The following is a 21095-nucleotide window of genomic DNA, read 5'->3' on the forward strand; positions in this document are numbered from 1 at the left end:
CTAAAATGGAATATACACAACATTATGTAAGGATTGCTAGACACTAACAACATGGCTGATTTTCACTTTTTATTTAATGTATATAGGCTGGTTATTTTTAATTATATTCAAAGCTGTAGTACCAACTTGGGTGCAACAAATATTGTCAGATACAAATGTTCATTTTTGTCTCCAAGAATCTCAAAAGCAATCATACTGACTTCTCATTATTGCCCCTTACAAAAGAAAATTCTTTGTACAAGACAGAAACCTGCTTAAGATAATCCTGAACAATTTGTAGGAAGTATGTAATATACAGCTATAGTCTATCAAATATAGATAGGAACACCAATAATCACAGGACTGTAGACCAGTTTCTGTCCTGGGAAATCAGTGGGACACAATTTATATTTGCAGATATTGCTTTCTCATCTACAGGGTTACCGGCATAAATTATAAGCAATCAGTTTACAAAGTTTCTTAAAGAGAAATTGGTAAAACAGTGATTCATATGGCCTATGGGTCTGTAATGGGAAAAACAGTAATTTAGATTGCTTGCCTGTCTATAATGGGTAAAACTGATTTAGATTCCCTGTGGGTCTGACAGCCTAAAAAGAATCCATTTCACTAAATTTATTTATGGCTTGACATACTGTACCTTTCCAATACAAAAAAAATTAATCCTTTTTCATTCAAAATATATTTTTGGTTTTTGTAAGACTTTTTTAGCTTGGTAAAATCTAATCAAGATTCAAGATTGTAAAGAAGTCTGACATTTTATCATTTTCATAATTTTTTTTAAAACACTCCAAACCTGCATGATCTATTGGACTCCCACCCAATATGCAGAAAGCAAACCTAACAACAAATAAATAAATATACAGTACAAGTGACTGGATGTTTCTTCTTTTATTGTAAAACTTTGGATTACTTGGTCATGTTTTTAACTTGAGAAAAATATTAGCATTTGCTGTGGGTTTTTTTTTTTACAAAACCAATGGTATTGGATGCATAACATTTAAGAAATGCCCTACTGTAAAGAGATACTGGTAGTTTGTTCCTATATGCAATATACAGTCACACCAAACTTAAATGTGACTTATCTTAAATATTTAAATAGCCAATTTACCATTGTCTCATACAGGTTATCTGTTTCTGACATTTAAACAGCCAGTTTACCAAAGTCACATAAAGGTCACTTGTCTTAAATAATTCAACAGCCAGTTTACCATTCCCAAAAACCAAACTAAGGAAGAACCTCCATTAAACAAGCACCTTCTTTGCTGAGGCCAGTTCTCTCTCACCTCACTCAAGCTGATGTCTAGGAAAAGATTTTCCTTGTGTCCTGGATTTAACAAAAAAGCTGATGCTTACTACAAGCTTTTCCTGTCTGGATAAAACACCTTTATGCTGGCTTAAAATATATGAAAATTATTCATAGTAATCCTGATTATGATTCAAAAACATTGTCAGACTGTCTGATAAAATCTTACATGCCAAAAAGCCCAAACAGTGTTATATCCTTAATGGACAGAACACAGAAGTCACTCAGAACACAGAAATCAAATGAAATGCATTACTTCCTATAAAAAGCAACTGACACCAAAAGCCTGCCAGAAACTCATTTGTATTGACCAGGAACAAATCAAATTTTCACCCAATACCTTATCTAACACCTTGTGCGCTGAAATAAATCATCAAATACAACTAATTATTCGATCAATGGAGGAAATAGCATATGTACTGTAGTATATTAAATACTCTGTCCTTAAAGAATGACGATTACCAGTTGGATGAAAATAATTACTGGAATTTCAAATGTGATTCTTTTCTTCTTAAGGCTCAAACTTATGTGAATTAGATGCAATAGCAAGCACTGCTGCTAATTCTGGATGTAAATGGTGAAATTTCTGCAGACTCTGTTGCTCCAGAAGAGAAAGTTTTGGACTTTTTAAAAGCATGCATTTTTTTTTAAATTTAACTCTGTTTTTGGAGGATTTTACTTTATTCCCCATCTTTGTTTTGTTGGTGTTTTTTGGAGGTTACCTGAACTTACTGGGTATTATATAACCAGTACTGTGATTTTGCCCTTTATTCCCCATCACAGTGGCTCAGTAGTTATTATGCTAGACCTAAAATTTGCAAGCAAAATGTTCTGGTTAAAATCCTACCATCTGATTAGCCAGATGAGCTACCAATGTGTGTCCATGAGCAAAGCACTTTACTTCAAATGCCTTAGCACTTACGCTAAACACCTTAGCACTTACTCCAAATGCCTTAGCACTTATTCCAAATGCCTTAGCACTTACACCAAATGCCTTAGCACTTATTCCAAATGCCTTAGCACTTACACCAAATGCCTTAGCACTTACTCCAAATGCCTTAGCACTAGGTATCCTACTTGTGTTGCTTTGCAGGTAAACACAAAACCAAACTAAAGTCTTTGTCAGGCCCTTTCTTATGACATTGTTATGAAGAAGGGCAGGTCATTATCGACATCCGCATATTATATTTTTTAATAACAGTACTGACAAGGCATATTATATATATATATATATATATATATATATATATATATATATATATATATATATATATATATATATGCCTGCACACCCCACCACACACACACCTACATTTAATAATCTTCTCAGCAGGCACTAGTATAGCATGACTGACTGCAGGTTATTGACCATTGGGTCTCAATGACCTGAACTTTTGGTGATGTCATGATCCCTTGAATTAAATATACTGTGCTGAAGCCATTATTTTCTTGGACTAACCATGACTAGCAAAATCTAAAGGCTTCTTTATTACCACCCAGAACAAGACCTCCACAAACTCTGGTCATGATACAGGATCTAGAAGTGACGTTATCAAGGAAAAAATGATTTTCTTCTTTCAGACGGTGACCTTCACCTTTGACTAGAAAATCAATAAGCTTCTTTTTAACCAACTAAGCAAATTTTAAATGCCTTACTTTAGTTTACTGCCAGTAAAAGTAGTAAACTCCATCTGCATATAGCACAGCCTGTGATCTGCCACTGTCAAGTATGCTGGCAGACCTGGGTCTTTTTACTCCTAATGGACTGCACAGACCTAGATATAATGGCATATTATGTGATGGATGAATTAGGTCCAGGCAGTTTGCAATTGGATCCAACTTAACAGTGAGTGTATATTTTAAAAAACCCACTAATAAACGATCATGCAGGCAATGGTGCATCAAAAACTTCATATGACCAATAATATTTCCAAAACCGATGCTGGTGCACCATTGATTATTCTATATAACTGCAAAGAATCCAATTGATACTGCAAACAGCTATAATCATTTATTTCATTACGAATATAGTTGGGACAGGATTTTTGGGCACTAGCACGTTTAACTCTTTTTTTTCAAGTGCTGCAATCTATGATATTAAAACATTGAGAAAAAAAAAGCACTCAAACAAAATTAAGAAAAGCACATGACACAAAATCCAGAAATACCATTGACAAGCAAAGCCCCAACCGCCACTAGCACCAGATAATGATGCACAAAAATTCCAACATTCAAGTACTGCAATAGTCATGCAATGAAGTTGGCCCTGTTTCATGCCATATCAGTTTGTTCACTTATTCAGGTCTGTCCTAGAGAAATTAAAAATTAAACATTACAAGAAAAAAAACGTGGGAAGGTAAAATTCACTTTTGGGCTCAAGCAAGTGTTTTCCCATTAGACTGGTTTTAAAATTAGGGTAGGATTTTTTTTTAAAATATATTTAATGTTTTTTTTAATTTATTTTTTATTTCACCATGGGGAAAAATGCTAGGGTCATCAATGAGAAACAGGGATGATCAGCCATCCAGAAACAATTTTGTTTGCATATCAGCATTTAACATTAGTTCTAAGTAATACTTTATTCACAAGTAGAAAATTTTATATGTTGTATTACATCATAAATACATTTTGTACCTATATAAAAATTATCTTATTCGTGTATAATGTATTCAAAGCTGAAAGTATACGTCTGAATGGAGATATATGCGGTGTATCTTTTTGAGACATGACTTTAAAAGAGCATTGCAGAAACTACATTGTAATGAATTTTAACTGACAGGAGTAACTAGATTACAGTATTGTAAATTGCCAAGTTGTTGTTGTTGTTGTGTGTGTTTTGGATTTTTAACGTAGCTTTGACAATTTTCCAGTCATATCGCTACGATGTCTGCAGTGTGACGGTTTATAGTGATATCTAGCACTGAGGCATAATGCCGCAGACATGTAGCATGATGTCCCACCCAGTCACATTATCCTGACACCAGGCCGACCAGTCCTAACACTAACCTCTTAATGCTGGTTGTTGTTGTTGTAGAGTTTAATGCCAATTTTCTGCAAAAGATAGGCTATACATGACGGCAAGTAAAAATGGTGGAGGAAGAACCCAGGGAAATCCCAGAAAGAACCAATGACCCATATAGACTGAAAATTAGTAAAAATGATTAATCAACTGCCCTTTAACAAAATATTTTGTACTCTCCCTATGACCAGTTCACTCAGGTTTTCAAAGCAATGTTATGAAGAAAATAATGTGAACACATCAGTTAAAATCTTCACATTTCTTTTAAGAGGTGAATGTGCTTTTCTATTATTAAACTACAAATCACCAGTTACATAACACCCATTTTATTAAACCACAAATTTCTATTTACGTAAGTTTTAAGTTTCATCATCAAATGATAACTTTCGAAAATCTGGTACCACTAACTGGCTCGCAAAGGGTTAATGGTCAGTCAATGATTAAAACACATGCCTGTGAATGTACAAGAGTAGTGATATCTACACCAGCTATTTATTAGATGCATACAATACATTCTGCCTTGGACTACAACTCCAGAACTACCTGGCTCGACTAAGGGAGCATCTCAAAAGTCATTTTTGCTTTCATCTCATAAGAATGTGAAGTTCACATAGTTTTTAGGCGACTTAGTTGTCCACTTTGCCTAGTAACATGACCGATATAGGACATTACCTAAGAACATGACGAAGTTTTAATATCGATTCTCGTAATATAAAGCATGTCTTTTACTACAGTAATGTATCAATGAAATAATACACAACTATATACACATATTACCGTACCTCTGAAAATCTGTATTTTCCTTTAAAAATACCTGAAGTGATCTCAACATCTGTCACTGAGTAAAACTGCAACATCAAGAACCTGTGAAACTTGCATCCGAGATACTGACAACTTTATCACAAATAAATCAAGACCTAGTAACTGTAAAAGTGTGTTCACACTTTAGTGTTTTTAAATAACAATTAGGTCTAACTTCGCTCATTCAAATTCTGATTCTATTTCACTTAAAGCAAGGTTTTCCTCCGTATCCTGATGGCACCAATGTCTAATTCTTTTATCCATATGCTCCTTACAGATTGTACCAGAAGTAAAAATTTGCATTTAATGTAACTCTTTTATATTATGCTGTAGAGGGACTCACAACATGACCTGCAACAATTTATGCATGAACTGGTGTGGAATTCTTAATAATTGTGGCATACACCTCTGCTCTTGATATCTCTGACTGTACGTGTGTCTTCAGCTTTAATAATGACTTTATTTAAAGAGGGTATAACAATTAGCTCAATAATAATCTACCCTCATCAAAGAATTTATTTATTTTAACTTCCAGCTCTGCCTTCAGATTGATTCATTTACAATCTGCGTATCTCAACCTCACATTAGGGAAAAAGTATTCAGGGACTTTGAGAAGTTTCTATTTTGAAATGCAGCTACATCAAAGTTGAAAACAGAAATCATGCTGGTTATATTTCAAAATCCTAATTTAAAAAAAAATTCATTTGCTCATGTCAAGTACAGTGGATGTATGGTGATAACAGAAAACATCAACTCCATACATAAATCAATATATTAGCAGGTATGGACTGTATAATTAAATGGATTAAAACAGAATGTACCATGTATAATTGCTTGTACAACTAAAAGCAAAACAGACCCTAATCTGTTATTGCATAATGCACTGGCAGATCAGGGTACATGTTGTTTGTTCTACTTATTCTTAACAAGCAGCAAAGACCCAGATCTGTCCACTTATTATGTGTTGGCAGATCTGTATATATGCAGTTGGACTAGACTTACAAGCGAATACATACAGCAAACATCTGTATCTATGCAGTTGGACTAGGCTTGTGAGCGAATACATACAGCATACATCTGTATCTATGCCACTGGACTAGACTTACATGCGAGTACATACAGCATGCATCTGTATCTATGCAGTTGGACTAGGCTTGCGAGCGAATACATACAGCATACATCTGTATCTATGCAGATGTACTAGACTTATAAGCGAGTACATACAGCAAACATCTGTATCTATGCAGTTGGAATAGGCTTGCCAGCGAATACATACAGCATACATCTGTATCTATGCAGTTGGACTAGACTTACAAGCAAGTACATACAGCAAACATCTGTTCCTTTAAGGTGAAAAACATGTCCTAGACACCTTTTGTAACTTGCTAATCCCATAGTTTGGTTTAATCCTCAAAAAACTGCATAGGTAGGCACCACTCAATGTATTTAACTTTTCATTCATTAACCTATACATGTTAACATTGGATAGCTCAGTATTTTTCATTAATTAGAGATTACAACAAGATAGAAAGAACAGAAATATAACTGTTACCCTTTAATTAGTCTAGTGCATCTCTTTGTATAATTTATATTATTAATAACTTATAATGTCTTTCAAGAACTTCAACATGTAAATGCAACTGTTACTCACCATGCTAAAGTTTTTCTTTAATGAACAGAAGCTGTCATGATTTTGCACATTCCTGTTACTATCAATGATCTGATTACCTGCAGGTTTTGTCCAGTAAAGTAGAAAACACCTCTGCTTTGATAAGCCCAACAGGCTACTCGCCTAGAAAACACTGGTGCACTGTAAAATCCACAATCAACCAACCAACTAACACAGAATGCAGGAAGTGCACATTCTAGATTTTGCTGGAAATCAAGCTATCCAATTTTGTGAGCACTGTCTGTTAGCAGAAAATAAGAGCCTGAAAATCAAGCCTAAGATACTGAAGGTGTTAGAAAAGTCATTTAAGTATGAAACTCGGGTCACATTGCTAACCTGAATTGAATCAACATTTTCATAAACGTAAGTGAAATAAGGTCCAAGATACTAAGAATGTAGCAGACCTTGCTAGAAAAAAAAAAGGTCTCTGGTTGACTTGCTCTCATCAAGATGCATACACATACCAATTTCAGGACTGTGGGTAAAATAGGGTCTGGGATATTTAGGTGTATTGAACAAACTGCTGAAAATCCAAAAGTCACTCATGCAAGGATAAATTTTCACACTAGCCTAGATGTAGTTTGGTCACGTTACTTTAAGATGCAATTACATACAAAATTTTATGCTAATCAGTTGTTGTTGCTGTGGGGTTTAATGCCATTTTTCAGCACACGATAGGCTATACATGGCGGCCAGTATTAACGGTGGAGGAAGAACCCGGGAAATCCCCAGAAAGAACCACCGACCCTTGCGAAGCTACTAGCAAGCTTTCTCACATATCCACATTGGCCGAATCTGAGACTCGAACCCACGCAGACAGAGGTGAGATGGCAGTGATCCGTAATGGAGAGCACTTTAGACCACTCAGGGCCCCTGCTAATCAGTAAACAGAGCCCAAGATAGTGTATAAAATGTGAAACAAAGGATACATAAAAATACAGAAATAATTTATGCATGAAACTATACCCACTTTAAACATGATTAAGTTCATTTTTTTGAGACGTATCTACATTATAGTTTTCATTTGTGTAGAGCATATGTGAATAGAATCCCTATAACCTAAATAAGTCATATTCTGTATCCCAGATGAAAATTTTCATCCTAGTGCACCAATTTTCATGCCTGGGGTCGAAACAAAAATACTGAGGGCACCATCAATTTCTTTGTTTCAACTACATGCATGAAAAATTGGTGTATGGAAATGAATCAACACAGATGGAAATGAATCAACACAGAAGTCACTCAATCATACGCATTAGGTCTTTTTATTTTGGCTGAGTTATTCCTTCTGAGATGCAGCCATAAAACAATTTTCATCTGTATACCATAAATAGCATCAAACACCAGTGATTTTCACCTTTTTTAATCTGATATGTTGTACAAATGGCAGAAGCAATCATTATATTATGCACTTTCTTGTTTATAAGAAGAAATTTTGGAATAATGACAGAAACATACATGACAAAATTCTTTGATGATATAAAACTTGCTGAAATTTTAATGTGGACTTTTGATGTTTCTTTGACAGAGATTCTGACCGACAGTGCACCTGTGCTATTCCTGGATCATTTTTTCATTTGATGTTTGGGGACCATCCTGTAACATTATACTCCCGTCTACTCATAAGTTTTGGGTGTCAGTCATTTTAATAAAATAACACACAATAATGCACAATTTCATCGATTTCTAACAATTTCATGGTTCAGCCAGAAGAAAATACAATTCTGTACTAATAACAACATGAATTTCCCAATCTTTTTGTCACTAAGAATGTTCGCTTTTTGTCTGACATGTATCCTAACCAATACCAAGATTATGACACCCCATTTCCAAGTCCTTCTACAGATGGTGTATATTTCTGACAATCATTCTGTATAATTTATTGACTGTTTATCTTGACTGAGTCTGAAATTGTGAAATAGTGATGTTTTCAAGAGCAACAGATATAGAATTAAAGGTTAACAAAAAGTACAGAATATGAACTGAAATATTCTGAATAACAAACATAATACAATGCTGCCTGGACTAGGGTTCTGAAAGTCAGCCCACAATTTTTTAAGCTGATGGGCCGGTAGGTAAAATAAAAATAAGTTAAGAACTGCCTTTGTCTGGTTTACTGACTTGACTTTTGAATGAAAAGAAATATAATCTAAATAAGCAGATCAACAAAACTGGTTCATGATTCTGGGGCATAAACACAGAGAAAAGAATTTAAACACATGCAAGATACAAACCTGCCACAAGGTCAAAACGCTCATCTCCTTTTGTCCATATCATGCAAGTGTTACTTACCCTGCCCAAACACATCCTTTTATTCATTGCTGCTAGTGCTGCTGCTGCGGACTGATGATCATAAAATTCTACAAAGCAATATGGATCTTGACCAGGCTGTAATGAAAAAAGACATGCAATTTTATCAGGTCAATTACATTTTCTGGTAACTAGTAAAATTAAAATACCTAGTTGAAAGACAAACCTTATTTATAACCTTAAAGTTATTTTCCATTTCTTTATTTTTACATTTTTGAACTTACCTTTTAATTGGCACTATATAACCAGTACTGTGCTGATATGCTATTAAACCCTACACATATATAAATACTTTCCTATCCATACAAACTGGTTGTACCAGCCAGGTATTCATACAAACTACAGAACCATGTGCTATTTATTAATCATTATTTTGTTGGTGCAGTTTGCAGTTTTCATGACAATAAATATAGTTGCAAGTATTTTATATGGATAAGGACCGTAGTTTCCACCCAACAAGTGCCAAGAGATACTCCACCCATCATACGAGTAATTCATCTACCTTGTTTATTTCGGCCATCATGTTCAGCAAACTTATTTAATGATGTTTTAACTTTTAAATCACATTAATAATAAATATAGAAAGCTAACTTGAGGTTTCTGTCCTCCTACTGAGGACTACATCAGCAGACTGATCTTAGATAGAGAACAAGCCTGGCTTGAGAGGAGGGTTAGAGAATCTACCTATAACTGTGCCCACAAACCAACGATGAACATGAATGGGGGCCATTACAACCTGCCACATATCTGGGACAATCTGATCAATTATGTTTCAAATCACCATTCTCATATTCATGATCATTTTGTGTAATAAGAGCTCTGACTCAATCCTAAAATGGTGAAATGGTCGATGAAGTTTGGTTGGGACTCCTTTCTGTGAAAAGTTTATTTTTCATTTTATATTCCAAAATAGTATATAGGTGTGTTGCAATATGTTAACTGAGCACAAGCTAAGTTTTTGCTTAAAGAGATCCCCAATTGTTTTATCAAATAATCATTGGTCCATGGAATCTTAACTGCAATGGCTTCCTCAACAAAACTGTACAAAAAATATCCAATTTTCTTGTCAGTTATGAATAAGTGTATTTTGTTACATATTACAGATCCATACTATCAATTACAGGAACGGTCTTTTCTTTGGATCAAAAATGCAATCAGCCCTATTATTTTTTAGCCTTCGAAAGAGTTTAATATTTGAAATAACACAAGAAAAACAATGTCCACAAGTGACCATGAATCCCACCCCCCAAGGTCAGCACATTATACAGGTCTGCCAAGTTTCATCATTTATCTTAAAACAGCTGCCAATTCAAACTAATGACTGATATGTGACCTTGACCCTAAAGATAAGAATCCTTGTGTGATATGTATCAGACTATCTACTGATAATGTTAGCATGCCAAGTCCCATCCATTTCCCTCAAATAACTCTAAAGTTATAAAATGGAGGGGAAAAAAAAGTAAACTGAAAATATTGCCCCATGACCTTTTCTTAATGATGGGACATCCCAGGTGCTAAGCAACTAGCATGTATCTTATAATTATGATGATTCAAGTACATGTATACCACAATTCTTTCTTCATCTCAAAGTAAAGGGCTGAAAGGAAAGTATGATTGAAAACTTGAAATACTGACGTAATACTGACTGTGATGACAGTAACCTAATGATGTAAGTAACACATCTTTGAATGATAGTGTAATGCCAAGTTTCATTCCCTATCTCAATAGTTTTAATTTACAACAGCGGAAAGGAAAGTCAAAACTTAAGAGTACTGACCTATCACCTTACCTAAACGATAACAAACCTAATGTATGGTTCAAGACACCTTCCCATGTTATGTAACTTTATGTCAGGGTTTCATCCATTCATCTCTAACAGCTCTAAAATGTCAGAATGGAACCAAAGTTTGATGGATAAATGGACATATAGAAAGATACACATGGATGGATGGACAATGGATAAAAATGCAAAAACTTTGTCCCACTGCTTTTCACAAAAATGATTAAAATAACAAAAATTAAGACCTCTGAATGTGTTGAGATAAAATATAAACAAAAGTGTTTCAGAAATTTTCCTGAGTAATGACTGTCTTATTTTCACAAAATATATCAATGTTCCTAATAATTTCTCCAGAACACATAAAAACATTTCAATTAATAATCAAAAATTGTAATTAAATGGTTACCCGAGGTAAGTCAGACTTTAGTTTCAACTGCTGCAAGCTTGGCGACCATGAAATATGAATATAAAAACTGACTGAAGATTAGACCTTTTCTAATACTTCAGGAATCCTGCAGTTTCAAAAACCTGCACTATTATCCCTAAGCAAAACAAGAGTGATAAACATCTAATAGAGAAAAAAAACTGTCCTTGTCAAAAAAGTTGAGTGTTGGTTGGTTTTTACAGCACTTTCAACATTATTGGCTACATCATGCCATGGAAACGGAAGTTAGTACCTTTTCCAAGGTCATGACAAGGAAATCACAATTAGTAGGGCATCCCTGTTATCTGGGCACTTCTGGCTTGTTTTCTGAGGTCAATTTTTTTAAACCCCTCTGTATGGGCAACTTTCTGCCACTGAAACATGGCTTTTTTCATCAACTAGTTTTGCACTCTTCAATCAACTTCCTTGACCCAATCCTGCATAGATTTTTTAAGTAATCTGAACCCAATGTTCCCTGATAGCAAATTAGCAATGGCATGGCTCAATAGATGTAATCTGACAGTTTAAAATATTTAAGAACCATTTTGTTGCATTTCAGATTCTCATTTTTCACAATACTATTGAACCTTTTGAAGTTTTTCTCATTCAGCACAGCCTGGTAAATAGCATGAAAAATAAAGCTTTTAACTAAACAAAAGAATTACCAATGAATAACCATAATATCAGTAAGAACTTAATGTCATTTGTATGCTTTTTTTTAAAAGTATAATCCTAAAATTCAATGTAATAAAAAAAGGAACAAGGAAAACATGACCTACTTCTGCAGTAGATTGATGCTTCGCCCTGACGGGTGAAATGTCTGGAAGAAAATCAATACAATAGGGTAATCCAGTATTTGAAAATGAGAAATTCTATTTACATGTAGGTGAACAAAACTACATGCAAATATCCCTAACAATCGTGTGTAAAAATGTATTTAAAAAAAACCTGTTAGAAAATAAATTATGTCAATTTGAAAGGTCATTAATTATATACAATGTAAATTACAATGTTTTCTACATGTATTTGTTTGCAAAACACAGATTTCAAAACAAAGTAACAATTTTTAGACTGGTACTACACCTTCTCAATGTAATATAATATGTGCTATACAAAGACTGAACTACATAAATATATATACTAAAAGCCAGCATAAAAATGAAATATTTCAAATTAAATATTAATCATGCACATTTTGTTTATTTCTTTACAACAGGCTGTGCAACCCCTGCTGGCTCAAGGATGGAAAATATGCCTGACAAGCCTCCATGTCATTAGGGGCATGAGCAGAAGTGACTCAGTGCTCAGCATGCTGGACTTGCAGTCAAAGGGATGCCAGTTCAAATCCTACCATGGGATCAGCCCAGGTCAGCTGTTGTACTGTGGTTTTCGTATGCAAGGCACTTTACTCCAACAGCCTCGGCCAAAGAGAACTTGAAAGAGTGCACTCAACATAACACCAAAAACATCGTTGTCATTTGCAAGCTTGTGCCATATCCCAATGATTACAAAGTCCTCTAGGTCAATGAAGATGATAACAACTGATGGCCAAATATAAACTGAATTACTTTGTAACTAGCAGTGCCGGATGTGACTAAAGTGAAATTAATGATCATAACAATAGAGGCATCACCTCTAAATCTGATATCAGTACTTGAAGTGGCAACTCAGCCATTCATGGACAAAGTATATGTATATTTTAGAGAATCTTAATACTTTCATGTTTAAATTTTGTCTTGTACATTTATATTTACATTTATTTGGAATCTTCCTAGTGTTTTTGTTCAATTTAAATTGACATTTTTCAAATATCTACCATTAGTTGGCACCATAAAGTTATTACTGTGCTGAGATGCAACACTACATACAAAATCATTCAAGATGAATGAACAAGAAAAAAATACTGCCAGAAATCCTGAATAAAAAGACCAGCTCAAATAACACTAAAATGAAAAGTAAAGATTTCATTTCAATTAGAAAAAAACAATCAAAGCAGCTGTATATAGTCACTACTTTATTTCAGTTCTAATCTTTAAAGATATTCATATCTTGCATAAGCACACAACAAAATTTCACAATTATTTAGCATGCTTGAGAAACAGTAAATGATGAAAGGCAGGCATGTGAAAGTGAGATGGGCCCCATACACTTTCATTGGAAAACTAGAGAAAAAAATTGTGCAACAGTATATCCTTCTTACATCCTACAAGAAAAAATAGAAATGGTGAATGCAGCACAGTTTTCAATTCCTTGACATGCCTAAATGGATGAAACACACCAAATTTGGTTTTATTTGCTACAAATTACTAGAAAATATCTTCAAATATTTATAGCAAACTCAAATTAAAGGATATGCAAAGACCTTACATGCAACAGAAAGCAAAGTGAGCGAGTCATCAGATAATGGATCCAACCACTCACTTGTCAAAGTTGTGACTATGCAGTAGGGGTCTATGGAATTTACACGTCCACATTATACTGTCAAAGGGACATAATTGTGAGTAAAGAAATTTCTTTCAACCTTGAACAGGCCAAGAAATGATAAAGTGAGATAAAGTGGTTCCAAAATGCCATCTTGAAGGACATTTCCATGTAGCTAAACCATTCTTTTGGACTCTCACATAGGTCCAACTGCATATATATTACCATATTGTAATGAACACCTCACTTAGAAATAAAAATCATCACAAGAGTAAATTCTGCACTGTGCATCAAAGCCTCTGACTACTTGTATATACTCCAAACAAAATCAATTGAAAGTAAATTTCATAAGAACAAAAGTACATATGCCATCCTGAACACTTAATGTGTATTGTTTCCTCGAGACTTGCTATGGCCCTATATTCTTTAACCTATACTTACATTGACCATGCCCTTTGACCTTTGTATCCCGGAATATCCAGGTTTCTTTTATTACACTTATTGCAAGCCATCCACAAAGTTGAATCAAAGAAATTACTGTAGAACTGAAGTAATTCTGCAAAAACCATCATTCTTTAAGCAACAAAGACCCTAACCTTTTAATCTTTTGACCCCAAAATGAATAGGTGTTCTCAGTACCTTAAGAACAAACCATCCACAAACTTCGGTCAAGTGCATGGTCAAGAACTAGAATATTATGCAAAACTGATTCATTTTCTTTCAGTCAGATCTTGTCCTGTTCAACCTTTCTGGTAAGCTTCATTCTTACACAAGGATAAGTCATCCACAAATACTGGTGAAGGTGGTATGGTTTTTGTTTTACAGTAGATTTTAATGAAAAAGTGGCAAATTTCTGAAGTCATTTTTAAAGTCTTATAATTTGATCAAAGACACAATACTGCAGCTGGAGGTACATGTATCTCTTAGTTATCCAGACTGAACTTCGTATAATGATGTAACATGATGTTGTAAAAATGTTCACTGCAAAGTTACAGAGGAAAAATAATCAAATTTTCTCAAACAAGATTTTTAGTTTAGCTTTTTAATATCAAATTCCTGGACATTTTTTGACAAAAAGACATTTTCAAGGAGGTTTCCAGGATATTTACATTGAATTCAAATTCCAGTTGGATTCCAAAGACCTCATGAAAAAAAATCAGGAGGGTGCAGGAACCCTGTATGCAACCATCGAAGATTCTGCTTAGAACTCTATAAATTTAACTCAAGATCAGTTCAACTGCAACTCAATTACATTATCTTCGTACTGAGACCACTCTTTATTCCAAATGCCCATCTTATCCTACTTTTCGCAATGGTTCCTCTGTTCACATGGATAATTGTTTTCCTAGTCAAGTGACTGACCTAACATGCATCTCATCGTAGATAACTTGCCATGTGAGACACAAAAAGCATGGTATGCACAGGTATTTTACCCTTGCTAATACTCATTTTCATGTACATTTAAGGCTAGTTTCTGTTCTAATTGACACATTGGTCTTTTGGGATCTTGTCAAGGAATGTATGCTCTCCATTTCATTCTACAGCCATAAGGGTAAGTGTTATATTTTATTTTCTTTGCAAATATGTGAACCATATTCAGCTTTAATGACAGTGTGAAATGCTGCCTTTATCACTACGCGAATATGAAATGTTATGAACTTTTGAACTGTCACAAGTTGCTATTAAGAGTTAAATTTAGTAGCATGTGTTTATAGATTTTAATTCTGTACCTGTTATTAGGACCAGTTTGGGTTTATTTTAGCAGTGTGTGTGGAGGTGTTATCAGGCTTTCAGTCTGGCTGTTTGTATGTCTGTCTGTATGGGAATGGAAGCATGTGAAACCATCAAGACAATACAAGGATGGAAATGTTAATCTGTAATTTGTGCGCATGGTGGATCCATGAAAGGTTTGTGTGTGGCTGACACAAGTATAGGCTTTCCCAAGAATTCAAGAGAAGTGAAGTTTGACAATAGACACATGAACCTGGTCAAAATTTCTCATTTACAAGGTTTACATGTATTTAAATGAGTCATAAGTTGTTATGAATCATACGGGCTGTACAAATGACTATATCAGTCATATGTTTGATACAAATGTTATGTTTATTACAATTAATCATGTTTGTTTCAATTGATTATGTTGTGTTTCAACTGAGTACATGGAACATGTTGTGTTTCAATTGAGTACATTTGAGTACAATGGAGCTACACCTATTTGCACGAGATTATATGAATCTTACCTTTATTACATGAGATTACATGAATCACATCTTGATTTTACAGTATCATGTGTCTACAATTTTGAATATATGAATCACGCTTTTGCTTCCCCATTTTTGAATGACTATGAATTATGTTTTTATGTCATCAGGTTTCATAAAGTCACAAATTTAACAAATGTTTGTGTGAAGTAAATTAATGAGTCATCTGTTTAGAGCTTGAAAGAATCACACTATATATGTTGTAGAGAATATACATATATTTATTAATTCATTTCATAAACTTCCATCTTTCTTCAAATTGTGTTTGTGTTTTCATTTAATCCAGGCATCCATTCAGGTCAAATCCTGTTAAACATAGAGTGAAGAATTGTCATTATGATAGCCCATGTGCATTCATGTACCTCGCCATGCCCATTGGCAGAGCAGTCATCAGTTTAAGATGATGATTATGCTCGGACATCAGATGTTAGAAGGGAGGGGGTCGTTTGGCAATAGTGAAGGGTTATTAAATAATTAAAATTAGTTATACCCCCAACAACACAACTTGAATATCAGTTATATACAACCCACTGCTATTGCACAGCCTTATTTGTAATCTAGGTCTGTTGGTTAATGCATTAAAAGTTATATATAAAAAAACTGAATGCACACGCCAGGTTGAGAGAGATCCACTTTACTGTAGGTACTCTATATGCAAATGTTCCCCAACTATGGTTCCCAGTAAAGAAATGCCTGCACTCTGTTGCACTAAAGAGAGGAGGTAGAAGGAGAAGGTGTACGTAATTATCCAAATGCTGCTTTCATGATGTCCTACAATGAAGAATTATTTAGACAGGCCCATTCCTATCATAAGTGGCATCTCACAGGCTTTTAACAGTAGTGACATTTCAACCTGAACTATGGAAACTGAATATCAACAGAGCAATGAACACGAGGCCCTTTGCAACCACATTTTGTGCAGTGCACGAATTTAAATGTTTGACTTGGCCACTCTATAGCCTTGACCGTTAATAATGAATGTCCTTTGTTCTTGATTAAGAAACAAAATGAGACCAAAAGAGGGACAGCTAGGATCAAGATGTTTGCTAATGCACCAACAGAAGATTTAGCACCTGGAATCGTGAACCTAAGACACAATGTATCTCCTGTCCTGAATAATACAATTTGTCACCAAGCCCAAAAACTTACTCTGGTGAATAAGTAACTAAGGATGAACCAAGTGTGAAGACAGGGCATTGGAAGAAAGATAAAAGCAGAAGTTCTGAATTTTACTGAACTTGAGGTGGCAGTTGACATGGTGGGAAGGAGTATGCAAACAGGTGATCCAACTGTAAGCTGTTATCTATCCCGTGTCCAAGCTTTCTTTCGAGCTGCGACTAAGAAACGTAAAAGGAATTGTGTTGTGATATAAAGCATGGTGTTCCACAGGATCTGTACTGGTTCCCTCCTCTCTCTTTTATATATCAATGATGTTTCACTCTATACTCAGCATACAAATACTGAGATGATTGCAGATGATGCAACAATTTCTCACCAACTAATGCAAACTAAGTGCAGACCTTACATCAACTGAGAAGTGGTCACAACAAAACAAGATTGTACTAAATAAATCTAATAAATCTAACACAAAAAAACATGCTTATGGGAACGTCTCAAAAAGCCCACAAAGTTAGAAAAGAAAAATATATCACAGTATATTAATAACACAGCAGTTCAAAATGTAAATGATTAGAAACTATTTGGAGTTACATCCAAATGAGAGGAGCAAGTGGACCTGAGGAATCAAAGAAGCTGCTTCCACATCAAACTCGATGAGTTGAGGAGCATAGCTAAGACATAACCATGATCTAGTACATTCCTAATAGAAGAGTGACTGAGCATCACTATGTCCTTTGGGGTCACTGGTACATTAAAAGCACTCTGAACCCCTGCCCATCACTCATACCAGTTCATAGGGGCTGTGTGTATAATAGAAATTCCAGTGAGAAGACAAGACCATGTGTACAGATATCTGCCCCTCCAGCCTTCCTGATAACTGCCACCTAACAAGCGAATGAAGTGCACATACCAAAGCATCAGCTCCACTTTGGGTCCAGAATCCAGGATCCAGTTGTCCATGGAGGCATAACAAACCAATTCCAATGAGGTGGAGGTGTCCCAAATCCCATAATGATTCACAGGAAAAATGGGAATGGAGGGATACCATTCAACTCCCATTACCAAGTGTGAACCCAATGCACAGACTCCCATTCCTGCATAGGATATGTCTCTATAGAGTGGGCAGAGGGGAAACTCGATATGACCCCTCTGCCCATACAGTGAAGCCTTCAAGTGATGACCACTGAACAGCCTGCGATCAGTATGATTTGACTAATGAACAGCACAATCTGACCACTCACCTGGAAAAGCTGACCATGACCAGTGACTGATTTCCACTGACCAGCCAATGCCTGATAGGCATCACATATATATCAGTAATATGGATATCTTGTTTGCAAAATTTATTACTTGAAAAATGTGTTGCTCCTCCCTGCCAAAGGGCATGACATGCAACTTCTAAAGTGCTTGGTGTAATGCAGCTCATCCAAAAATGATGGGTGCATCACGCTGCTCTGAATGTGAGAGGTAATAGTTGCTCTTCACTTGCAGTGGGATGCAATGCACTTCTCCAATGTTCAGTTCCTCCTTCCCGAGAATACTCACCTGTCTCCAAAGAAACTCATACCATACTGTCCTGGGACCTGGTAGGGCTCTTCCAACCATAAGAGCTAATTTTCTTGCAATAAAGCTCTATGCATACTACAAGAACCCAAGATGATGTAAGGCATGCAGTGCTTTTCCTCTCTTGCAAGAGAGTCAATCATGCTACTGAGAATGTGGGAAGTGCTCAGCTGCTCCTTACTTGCAGGAGGACAATACACTCCTCGAACATTCATTCCCTTCTTTTGGAGGTGCTTTGCCCATCTCCAAACAGTATGGTCCCATAATCTCCTTGGACCTAAGAGTACTCTTTAAACCTGAAGTGCTAATTATCCTGCATTAAGACCCCAGTGACTCTGCTGGAAAGAAAATGAAAATTCTGAACAAGAGGGGAGAGAAAATTCCCCTGCCCTCTATAGAACTGGCCAGATTACAAACTTTGGTTAACCACAAATTACAAAAAACACAGCAGTTTTAATGTGTGTACTTTCTAAACAAGTGAAGCAGTCTGGGTGAGTGTTATCATGGCTTTCGTGTGGCCATACTTCTCTAGACTGTGCTGACATTGTTATCTGAAATAGAGTTTCCTGTAAGAAAACAATAATGGTAATACATGTTTATGTGATGTGTGCTATTTGCACCACAGTGGACAGCACAAGGAAAACAATGACAACTCCAGTCATTCCTCTCATTTGAAGAAGTTCTACTGTTACACTTCAGAATCTCGCCTTTATTAAAGAAGCACCATGCTAACACTCACAGAAACACTGAGTCACAGGAAACATCAAAATCACAGAAGAAAAACGCCAAATTTAGTATACAGACAAAAAAGGATTCCTAATAATGTTGGGGTTTGTTGTGACAAACCACAACCAGTTGTAATTTTGATATAAAATATAAGCGCACCACGAGCCCTTGGGGTGCAAGGGATATACTGTTGTAACCTATGTGGTCCTTAACCACCAATATTCTGATGGGAGGGGTACTGGCATGAAAAACAAGTACAGATATGGAATAAATATAACACAGAGATATTCAAATTCCTGGAATGTAAGACAGCAAAAGAGTTCACAACATTGAAAAATATCACTGTTCATGAGCACGCAATGTATGTAAGTGGTCTGTGTCATCACAATTCTCCACTCTATGGGAGGATGTATTCACATAAAATGAATGAATATATATGTCACAAATAAAAGATCAAGTAACATTATTGGTGTTGGTTACACATTACTGCTACTAATATTCTGTTTCTGAATACTGACAATGACTAAGATTTCAACTGTCTACAAGATCACTTGACAGACGAGAACTCAGCTCCATTTGCAATCACTCATGAAAAATTCCCAGTAATTTCAGTATAATGTGTTAGGAGACACAGTAGCACACTTGGCGACTCCTTATCAAAGGGTTCCTGGGTTTTAAATGACCAAGTTAACCCATGCTGGCTGCCTCAGTATGACTTTGAGGAAGGCACTTAGCTTCAATTTCCTCTGCAATAAAGTGCTCTAAGTGCTTTTTAAACCCAACAAACTTACTATCATTAATTACACTCTGTCATATGAAAGGTATAGATGGCCCAAGTCTTGCTACAAGTCCATGGCATTGGATATCCAATAAAATACAACTTCCTGACAGGACCAATAATTCCAGATTCAAAACTGGATCAAATTATTTGGGATACCATAGTAGTACATCCTTTGGCAAGGCCCTTTATACCAACTGCCTTGGAACAATATCACCTACACCTACTTGTGTTGCTGTGTTGTAAAGCACCAAACTAAACCAATCCAAGCAACACCGTACATCCATACATACAAACACAGGTTAGGCATAAAAGACATAACAAGAAGGACTAGACCTGCACATCGAGTATGCGATTAAAGCATTGCTGTTAACACATTACACATGGCCAAAAGGAAAGACACTGTGCATGTAACAAAATAAATTGTCTTAGCTTCATAATGATTTATCATACGTATAAAAAGATCCATCAAGGGATTTAGGAAATATAAGCAAATCAAAATACTTTAATGTACTGTTTTGCATTCCAACAAAGCAGGCTCAACAAATAGAAATGAACATTCCTTCCTAAGATACAAAAACAGAAGTACTTATAATGAGTTAATTAAAATATAAGATTAAATTTTACATTCTTTCTAAACAAAGGTCCAATAGGGCTCAACACATCTTCACTTGAGAAAGTCCTGTTATTTTAACCTATCTACACTTTGTGGAATGATCCAATATTTCAGCACTTTGTTCAAGTGACATCTCGATTTGATTTCATGATTGCCTCTCTTAGTATGTAATGCTAATTAACCAACAGTGTAACAGTTGTGCATTGCACATAGGCTGAAAACAGTGAAGGCAATTGACTTCAGAAGGATACTTTGTAAGTTTAACACTGAAAGTATGACTACATACAAACAAAGCCATTCAGGAA

The 21095-nt window shown here is 35.4% G+C and overlaps 1 protein-coding gene across 6 annotated transcripts in view; it reads right to left on the reverse strand.

The window, feature by feature from the left end:
• LOC149794932 (nucleolysin TIAR-like) overlaps positions 1-21095 on the reverse strand; it is a 250754-nt gene that overhangs the window by 195127 nt on the left and 34532 nt on the right. For 4 of the 6 annotated variants that reach the window (XM_089964587.1, XM_089964581.1, XM_089964590.1 and 1 more), the window contains one exon: positions 9085-9180. In XM_089964587.1, the coding sequence (XP_089820713.1) occupies positions 9085-9180 (96 nt within the window). Of the gene's footprint in view, positions 1-9084; positions 9181-12085; positions 12127-12657; positions 12673-21095 lie in introns of those variants that run through there. The other 2 variants (XM_089964593.1, XM_089964582.1) reach the window with 2 other exon arrangements.

The sequence above is a fragment of the Sinohyriopsis cumingii genome, chromosome 7 (genome assembly GCF_028554795.1).
Source record: "Sinohyriopsis cumingii isolate HCF-2022 chromosome 7, ASM2855479v2, whole genome shotgun sequence".
Classification (NCBI taxonomy): domain Eukaryota; kingdom Metazoa; phylum Mollusca; class Bivalvia; order Unionida; family Unionidae; genus Sinohyriopsis; species Sinohyriopsis cumingii.